Genomic DNA, 9,318 nt, shown 5'->3' on the forward strand with positions numbered 1-9,318 from the left:
GGCATGGAATGATGGAGAGAGACAGGGAGGGAGGGAATGAGATAAGAAGGGAAGGAATGATGGAGAGAGAGATAGGGAGGGAGGGAATGAGATAGGGAGGCAAGGAATGATGGAGAGAGACAGGGAGGGAGGGAATGAGATAGGGAGGCAAGGAATGATGGAGATAGAGTGGCAGGGAGGGAGAGAAGGAGGGAGGAATGAGATAGGGAGGGAGGGAGGGAATGAGATAGGGAGGGAGGGAATGATGGAGAGAGAGAGAGGCAGGGAGGGAGAGAAGGAGGGAGGAATGAGATAGGGAGGGAGGGAATGAGAAAGGGAGGGAATGAGATAGGGAGGGAATGATGGAGAGGCAGGGAGGGAGAGAAGGGAGGAATGAGATAGGGAGGAATGAGATAGGGAGGGAGGGAATGAGGGAGGGAGGGAATGAGATAGGGAGGGAATGAGATAGGGAGGCAATGAATGAGATGTGGAGGGAAGGAATGATGGAGAGAGAGAGAGCGGCAGGGAGCGAGGAGGTGGAGTTTGTGGGCGGGGTTAAATCCCCGGAGCGGAGGAAATGAGAAGCAATCTTAATTTTAGAACTTTCGTGACTGCAGGAATTATTATTTGGTTCTTTCGGTTAAGTCACGTCTAAAGATAAAATAATAAATTAAATTAAATAATAGAATACATGAGAAGCACTCCACCATGCCCCACCCCCCCCCCCAACGTCCTCAGCCAATCACACGGCGCCTCTCCGTGCACCCCTCCCCCCACCACCTCCCCCCCCCACCACCCCCCACCACCTCCACGCGCGGCTTCCAGCCATTACCGGCTGGACGCGCGCCCCCTCGGCTCGAGCGAGCGCAACTGTTGCGTTCAACTCCCGCGGGCGACAGCCGATAAAAGGGGCGACCTTCGCGGGGTGGAGAGTGGTAGTGGTGGTGTGGTAGTGGTGGCGTGGTAGCCGTGGTAGTGGGGGCGTGGTGGTGGTGGTAGCCGTGGTAGTGGTGGTGGCGTGGTAGTGGTGGCGTGGTAGCCGTGGTAGTGGGGGCGTGGTAGTGGTGGCGTGGTGGTGGTGGTAGCCGTGGTAGTAGTGGTGGCGTGGTAGTGGTGGTGGTAGTGGTGGTGGCGTGGTAGTGGTGGCGTGGTAGTGGTGCTGGCGTGGTGGTAGTGGTGGCGTGGTAGCCGTGGTAGTGGTGGTGGTAGTGGTGGCGTGGTAGTGGTGGTGGCGTGGTAGTGGTGGTGGCGTGGTAGTGGTGGTAGTAGCCGCGGTAGTGGTGGTGGGTGGTAGTGGTGGCGGCGTGGTAGCCGTGGTGTGGTGGTGGTGGAGGTCTGAACGCGAAGCCACCGAGAAAGCAGCGTGGCCACATCGCCGGCTCGTTTGTGACATCCCAAGTCGCCACCGCACTCACTGGGCGGTCGGTCGGTGATTGTTGTTGGTGGTTGTGGCCGGTGGTTGTGGCCGGTGGTGGTCACGGATTTGCGTTAGGCTCGCGTGACGGACGGACGCACGGAGGAGCGCATCCACCACCAGCACCACCAGCACCACCAGCACCAGCAGCACCAGCAGCAGCGTTGTTGACGAAGACGAGGGGACAGAGCACGAGATTCGGCGATTGGGAGCGTGCTGGTGGGTTTGGCGATGGACAGCGCCCGAGGGAATAAGAAGGGAGGTCGCCTCCACACGTGCGTGGCGCTCATGATGAAGGTCTACCACGAGCTGGTCCACAACAGGCACAGGTAAGGTGGTGGTGGTGGTGGTGTGCTGGTGGTGGTGGTGTACTGGTGGTGGTGGTGGTGTGCTGGTGGTGGTGGTGGTGTACTGGTGGTGGCGGTGGTGTGGTGGTGTGCTGGTGGTGGTGGTGTACTGGTTGTGGTGTGGTGGTGGTGGTGTGCTGGTGGTGGTGGTGTACTGGTGGTGGTGTACTGGTGGTGGTGTACTGGTGGTGGTGTACTGGTGGTGGTGTATTGGTGCTGGTGGTGGTGGTGTATTGGTGGTGGTGTGCTGGTGATGGTGGTGTGCTGGTGGTGGTGTGCTGGTGGTGGTGGTGGTGTACTGGTGGTGTACTGGTGGTGTACTGGTGGTGTACTGGTGGTGTACTGGTGGTGGTGGTGTACTGGTGGTGTACTGGTACTGGTGGTGGTGGTGTGCTGGTGGTGTGCTGGGGGTGGTGTGCTGGGGGTGGTGTGCTGGGGGTGGTGGTGTACTGCTGGTGGTGGTGGTGGTGTACTGCTGGTGGTGGTGGTGGTGTACTGGTGGTGGTGGTGTGGTGGTGGTGTGTTGGTGGTGGTGTGGTGGTGGTGGTGTACTGGTGGTGGTGGTGTACTGGTGGTGGTGTACTGGTGGTGGTGTGGTGGTGGTGGTGTACTGGTGGTGGTGTACTGGTGGTGGTGTACTGGTGGTGGTGTTCCCTGTGCAGAGCTTATCCCGTGACCTGCCAACACCTAGCCTGGCACCAGCGCTGTGATGGGACCGCCGGCACTTTATGACGAACGTTGTCTTGTACTGTTAGTACAAGACAAAGATCCCCCGTGTAGCCGTAACATAGTTTCTGGGCAAGTGCTCTTTCGCGAGCACCTATGATGGTCATACCTGTCAACCCATACCGTTTACCCCGTATTCTTGTCCAGGGAAATTGAGTTTTCAGGTCCATACGGCGTACAGCCGTTTCAATACGGGCAAAAATAAAGTTTGTCTTTGTTTGTGTTTCTACCCTTGTGATGGGACTTTGTAGGATAAACGTGGAGATTTATAAGGGGGCACAGGGTGACCAAAAAGGTGAGAGTTGGTCTGTAATAAGGTAGGAGCACTGATAAGGGGTTGACAGGTATGTGATGGTCTCCACGGTAGACGAGAGGATTAGTGGCCAGAACCACGGCCTCCCGACTGCCTTTGTCTCCCCAGTGGCCATTGTTCACACACCGCACCAGGTACTCGTTTGAGGCTAAGTCGACCTATGACGACACACGGCACACACATCTGATACGCATAGACCTGTTGTGAGTGATTGTTGAACATCTAACCCTAATGGTGTTCTTCATCGCTTTAGACAGCTGGAAATCTGGCTTAAATATTGGCCCAGATTGTGGTCATATATATAATAGAAAAATAATTCGTACCCTGGAAAACGAGGTCACGTGGATTGAATTAGTTTCACTCGGAGAGAGGGCATGCTCCAAGGGTACACATTGCTAACCGCTGCACATGTATTGTACACGGACCTCCCCCCCTCTTCCCAACATCGTCAGTGAACCTAGTAATTCTCCTGCCGTGAAGAGCTTTGCAGAAACTGAATGGACGCATGAGCGACTCCGCGAGCAGCCGAATGTGTGCACCGCAGGCGATAGTGGCTTCACTGAACCAGCCAGCGGCTGTGCGTGGCGTGGGAAACGCCGTGCGGCGGACGTTTGACCTACACCCCCAACTGCGCACGCTCGACCGATGGGAATTGGGAAGGCCGGAGGTGGTGTCTGACGGGCCTTCTTGCGGCTCTCGCTACGCGGTGACCGATGGAGAGGGAGAGAGATGGGGTAGCGGGGGAGGAGGAGTTGGGGATGGCGGGGGCTGGATCGGCCACTGAACGGCACGGAGGAGAGTTGTATGTATGCGTGTTGAACTCCTTTTCGTACCGTACGCAGCAAGCCGTGCGAATCGGAGGGGCGGGGGAAGGACGATAAACGAACACACAAAAAGCAAGTTCTCAAGAATGGACATGGTTTGGATCTTGCAGTTCGTCTGTCCTTGCATGCGAGCCAATAGTGAGGTTCTTTTTTAGAATTCCGAAAATTCACAGGCACACCCGGGACTCACCCGGGGCTCACCTGGGGGCGATGTTTACACACCGCTGCCAGGTACTCATTTGAGGCTGAGATGACCCACGGGAGGTCCGGGACCGGTTCAGATAATCACCGGTTCAGATAATCGTCACCGGTGTTGGCCGCGAAGGCGGGAATCGAACTCGGGTCGCTGGCGGGTTCGTAGCGCGGCGCAGCGCGCTGACCGCTGCACCACCAGGACCAACGCGTTGCTCGTGTTGCCCGTGTTGCCCGTGTTGGCCGTGCAGGTTCATGAACCACCGACCGCCGCCGAACTGCCGCTACCAGCCCACGGAGTACGAGCACGCCGCCAACTGCGCGACCCACGCCGTGAGTAGCACACCCACCCCCCCCACCTCCCCCCACCATCCCTCACCATCCCTCCACCTTATTCTACACCCGCCGCAGTGCAGCTGGCGAGCGTCAGAGGTCGCAAACGGGTTTTGATTCCTTACCCGTACCCGTCCCAGGCCGCACCAGGGTCGCAAATGGGTACCCATACCCGGCCGGGTACGGGTAGCCGGGTATCGGGTAGGGTACGGGTATCGGGTACTCCATTGCGACCTCTGGCGAGCGTGCAGGCGGTGCAACTGCTGCAAATGTACGGCAGCCAAATGCGCACGTTGATTCTAAATGTGGATGGAAAAAGCGGACGAATCCCGGAGGAAAATCGACACGACCAAGGGGAGAACATGCAGTCAGGGTTGGGATCGAATCCGCAACCTTCTGTATACCAGGCGAGGTCTTTAACATCTCGCTACCGTGGTTTCAAATAAGATGAAGATTATTCTTCCCACCTCGTGTCGTCGTTGTCACCCCTCCCTCCCGTCCCTCTCTCTGCCCCGCCGTGGATCTCGCCGCTCAGCTGTGGATCTTGCCGAGCATCGTGGGCAGCGCCGTACTGCACCGCCTCTCGGACGAGCGTCTGGAGCAGGTGACGGCGTGGGTGTACGGTCTGGGCCTCTGCGGCCTCTTCATCGTGTCCACCATCTACCACATCTACGCCTGGAAGGGGCGGCACTTCCAGTGAGTCGGCGCCGCCGGTGCCCTGCTGGTTCCCTGCCAGTCCACACCGGTTCCAGCCGGTCCCCGCCGGTGCCCACCAGTGATACAGGACCATGCCAGGCTGCGTGGTCATCTGTCACTATTCACGGTGCGGCTTCTTGAAAGCGCCTTACGTCGCCATCTCATCATCTCGATCGTTATTATGATGCCCGGCTAGAGTTGAATTTCTTTCCCCGTAAGTAATATCATTTTGCGTACCGTGTATCACTCCGCTCAGCCGCGCAGCTCAAGAAAGTAGTTCGTCGTCGATTGCGTTATAACGGGGGGGGGGGGGGGGGGGGGGTGTTGTAGCGGCGGCGCGTCATGTGGAATGCCGCGTGGCCATGGAGGCCTCACCGCTCGCCGCACACTCGACTCCGCTCACCGCTGCGCTGTCCCCCCCCCCCCGCCCCACCGCAGCTCAACGGAGTACTGCTTCCACATCTGTGACCGTGTCGCCATCTACCTCTTCACCGCCGCCTCCTACACGCCCTGGTGGGTGCACTCGGTTACCCCCCCCCGCTCCCCACGCCCCCTCCCCCCCACCCCTCGTGCCCCCCCCCCTCCCGCCTCCTGTGTTGCACACTCAAACGTGTATATATCTCTTGTTCCACTGCCCCAATGTCTTCGCACGTCCGTGTGTGAATTGCCCACGGGAGCGGTGGTGCGGCGGTTGGCACTGCACTGTGACCCGCCCGCACTGGACATCTGCGTGAAAGAGCTTCATAGCTCATCGGATTCCCCCTTGCAGTCTAAATACAGATTCTGATTCCGTTCACGCTGACGGCCAACGTCGGTGACGATTGTATCCGAGCCGGTCCCCCCCCCCCCCCCCCGAGGCCTTCTCCCCCTCCCCTCGGTCGACTCAAACGAGTTACCTGGTCCGGTGTGTGAACACCTCCACTCGGGAGACAAAGGCGTCCGGGCGTGGTGCTGGCCACCCGCCCCTTTGTGTACCGTGGCGCGCCTCCAGCTAGCATGGGTGGCTGCGTACGGCGCGAAAGAAGTTTAACGTACAAAGACGAAGATTCCCCCGTATATAGCCTTCTACAGGCTGTTGGGGCAAGTGCTGTTTAGCGAGTTGCGCCGATGAAGGCCGGCACGGCACACGAGCGGGGCTTGGGTGGCCAGCACCATACGAACGCGCCCCGGCCTTCAGAGGTTGCTGCTCGCTAAACGGCACTTGCCCCGACCAGTCTGTCTGGTCTTACACGGGGGGGGGGGGGAGGGGTGGGGTAGGAGTGGATCTTTCGCTTCGCAGCGGTGCGTGTGTGCCACCCCTTCACGCTTGCGCTCCGTTCTCCCTCTCTCTCTGTCCGTCTCCTGCGCAGGCTCTTCCTGCGTGAGCTGGGCCCGTGGGCCTCTCACATGCGCTGGGTCGTGTGGCTCATGGCATGCTCGGGGGCACTCTTCGTCTTCATGTTCCACGGTCGGTGCGTTTACACCCCCCACCCCCCCCCACCCCCCCCCACCCCCCCTACTCCGCAGAGTGATTGGGTGTGCGGCAGCCGCCACCCGCCGCCGCCGCTGCGACCGCCACCGCCGCCACCGCTTTGTTTCCCCGTATCGCACTCGGGCGCGACGGCTCGAGCGACGTCTCGGGGTTGTCACGTGACGTCCCGACAGCCGTGGCTTGTCGCGGAGCGCAAAAGCTCGTCCGTCTTTGGCGAGTGAAACTCGACGGCGACGCGCCGCAACCGGATGATTTTTTTTGCGCGCTCGGGGGGGGAGGGGCTTACGGCAGCCTCCCGTCGGGCGAGCGGCGGTTAAAAGAATGATTTCATTCGTACCGGGAATGGGGCGAAGTTCAAACACGGCACAATCGGGGATCGTCAATACGATGGTGCGGAGATATGGGAAACTGATATCGCGAGATAATGAAGTTATCATATGAAAAATGATTACATGGCGGTGACTCACGGGGCGCCGCGGTGGCGAGATGTTTAACTAACACGCCAGGTAGGTCGTGGGTTTGATCCTGACGCCTGCTGCTGTATATTTGGAGTTTGCGTGTCTCTCTCTTTCTTTCCTGGTGGTCGCGTGGATTTTTCTCCGGGTCCTCTGGTTTTTCCTTCCACATTTAGAATCGATGTGCGTTTAGAGTGTTTGGCTGCTGCTTTAAATTGTCCACACGATGATGATAAGGCCACTTTGTTGAGCGATCATTAGCGGCCAGGTCGCTTCTGAATAAGAAGCGAATAGCTTATTGCTTGGTAAAATAAAATAGTTTAGTTTAATTTGGAAATTTGTAAAGTGATTTTTTTTTCTTACCTTTCCTATACTTTGCACTGCTATCGTGTTTTCGCATCGTTTGTTATTGTGACGTTCTGACCCCTCGAGTCTAAATAAAAGATTCCGATTCTTTTCTCCGTTTGTGGCCGCGTCAGTGACTTCGGGATCCAATCCCGGAGTCGCTCTCGCGTCACGTGACCCCTCGCCTTGCGCCGCTGCGGCAACTTTGCACGGCGCGTCGGCACGCCTCGCCCCCCCCCCCCCGGCTCTGTCACCGCCACCACGTGAACGCCTCACCCCCCCCCCCCCCCCCCCCACGTGGCCCACGCGGCCTGACACGTGCCCGCCCCTCTTCCTTCGTTGCAGGTATAAGCTGATCGAGCTGGTGTTCTACCTCACCATGGGCATCTCTCCGGCTCTCGCCATCGTTTCAATGGTAAGCGCACAGATCGCAAGTTCGATTTGAAGGTCGTTTGTTTACGCCCGCAGCCCCGCACGTGATTAACGTGTTTATATTTTTAAAATTATTATAAGAACAAAAATCTTAAAGGCGTATACGGGGAAGAAAGAAGTAGGGGCGGGGGGGGGGGGACGAGGTGGGTGGGGTTCTTTGCCTTTCTACACGGCACGTGATTAACGTGTTTACGTATTTTTAATTATTATTCTATATAATTGTTTTCCCTCTCTCCCGTGCGATGCGCCGCTCAGCCCAACAGGGAAGGCCTTTCCGAGGTGGCGATCGGCGGAGCCCTCTACATCTTCGGAGTCATCTTCTTCAAGAGCGACGGCCGCGTGCCTTTCGCTCACGCCATCTGGCACCTGTTTGTGGCCTTGGCTGCCACCATCCACTACTACGCCATCTTCCGGTACCTCTACATGCCCTTGCGGGTGTGAGGGGGAGGCGGGGGGGGAGCCGCGGGGGGTGGTGGGGGTGGCAGGAGGGGGGGTGACTCTTGGGGGGTGGGCGTGGGGGGGGGCAGCAAGCCGTGGGGGGTGATTAGAACGGTTGGCTACGTACGGTGCGAACGAAGTTTCAAGGGACGTACGTACGGGGAGGACAAGAGAGAGATTAACAAGTTAAATACGTACACAACACTCCTCCTTCTCATGTCTGTTCCACCACTTAATTAGAATTTTTTTATCCGAAAGTTTTTTTTTACATCCCATGAGCCACACTGCTGGGTCCGGTGAAGGCGTAACTTTCAGAAACGTTGGTTCAACACGAGCAAAACTTTGGGCTGGATTCGACATTCACGAACTCGTCGGCAGAGTTGGCCTTGCTTGAACCGATTGCTGCTGGTGGAACAGACTGACAATCATCGCTAAACGGCCCTCCGCGTTTGATATGGGTCTTAGTTTAACGCAACACAACCTAATATTGAGACACTAACGATTGTTACGCGAGCGAGCGGGTGGACCTGCGGGCGGGCAGGCGGGCAGTTGGGTGGGTCTTCACGGTGGAATGCAGATAGTTACATTGAAGAAGCTTCTTCTCCGCGTGGCTGCCCAACATCATCATCATCATCATGATCACCCACCTCCCAACCACGTATACCCCGTCTAGAAAGAACTCCCGTAACCTTTTTCCACTGCACAACCGAGCCGTGCTGGAACCGCGCCGCCGACGTCAACACGCAACGACCGTGCGACGTTGGCGTCACGAGTTAACCCTTTCCCGTTCCGACAACGATGTACGTACACGAACGATTCCGTTCCGATGACGTACGTCGGAAACCGGAATAAAAACTGAAGTCTTAATACTTTTATCGGTATCGAGGCTCCCACAAGGCCATGCGGGAGGGCGTGTGGCACAGTTTGGCGCCGGCTATCGTAGAGCGCTGGCGGTCTTGTCGCGACAGTTCTCTGCGGTGAGTAACAACGTCTTCAAAAACAGCGGCGCTACTGCGCCTCTCTAAATTAAATTAACGCTGAGCTCCTTGCTTATTCCGAGAATTAAGCGGGGAACGGGACACCCACCCACCCTGCAACCTGCAGACATCTCGGAACGAGAAAGGGTTAAGAAGTACGTGGGTTGACTTTTGACACGCCGCCTGGCCCTGCTTGGCCCCCCTCAAACCAGCTTGTGAGGCTGGCGTGTTGCGGTTATAGATTTCTGCCTCGGCTGTCGGCAAATATCCCCAGAGGGTGCCGTTCTGACCCGGCTCTGATGGTGGCAGTGGAAAAGCGTTGTTGCAGGTTTCTGAAACTCGGTGTACCAACGTGGCAAGGTGGTGAAATCCACCT

General features: G+C 57.7%; 1 protein-coding gene across 1 annotated transcript; it reads left to right on the top strand.

The window, feature by feature from the left end:
- Positions 1 to 794: 794 nt before the first annotated feature.
- On the top strand, positions 795 to 7,981 carry LOC144730276 (monocyte to macrophage differentiation factor-like). Its single transcript, XM_078610953.1, has 7 exons — positions 795 to 1,722; positions 4,047 to 4,128; positions 4,664 to 4,824; positions 5,263 to 5,337; positions 6,174 to 6,275; positions 7,441 to 7,510; positions 7,783 to 7,981. Exons 1-7 carry the CDS (start codon positions 1,625 to 1,627, stop codon positions 7,966 to 7,968), a joined length of 774 nt encoding a protein of 257 aa, XP_078467079.1. The 5' UTR covers positions 795 to 1,624; the 3' UTR covers positions 7,969 to 7,981.
- The last annotated feature ends 1,337 nt before the right edge of the window (positions 7,982 to 9,318 follow it).

This window comes from Lampetra planeri, chromosome 35 (assembly GCF_965212315.1).
Source record: "Lampetra planeri chromosome 35, kcLamPlan1.2.h2, whole genome shotgun sequence".
Lineage (NCBI taxonomy): Eukaryota > Metazoa > Chordata > Hyperoartia > Petromyzontiformes > Petromyzontidae > Lampetra > Lampetra planeri.

What these genes read in the sequence shown, in the direction of transcription:
- LOC144730276 (XM_078610953.1), top strand. Translation starts at nt 1,625, where the DNA reads ATGGACAGCGCCCGAGGGAATAAGAAGGGAGGTCGCCTCCACACGTGC. An exon ending in CCAACTGCGCGACCCACGCC is followed by an intron (nt 4,129 to 4,663) that starts GTGAGTAGCACA and finishes CTCGCCGCTCAG; the next exon opens with CTGTGGATCTTGCCGAGCAT. An exon ending in CTCTCGCCATCGTTTCAATG is followed by an intron (nt 7,511 to 7,782) that starts GTAAGCGCACAG and finishes TGCGCCGCTCAG; the next exon opens with CCCAACAGGGAAGGCCTTTC.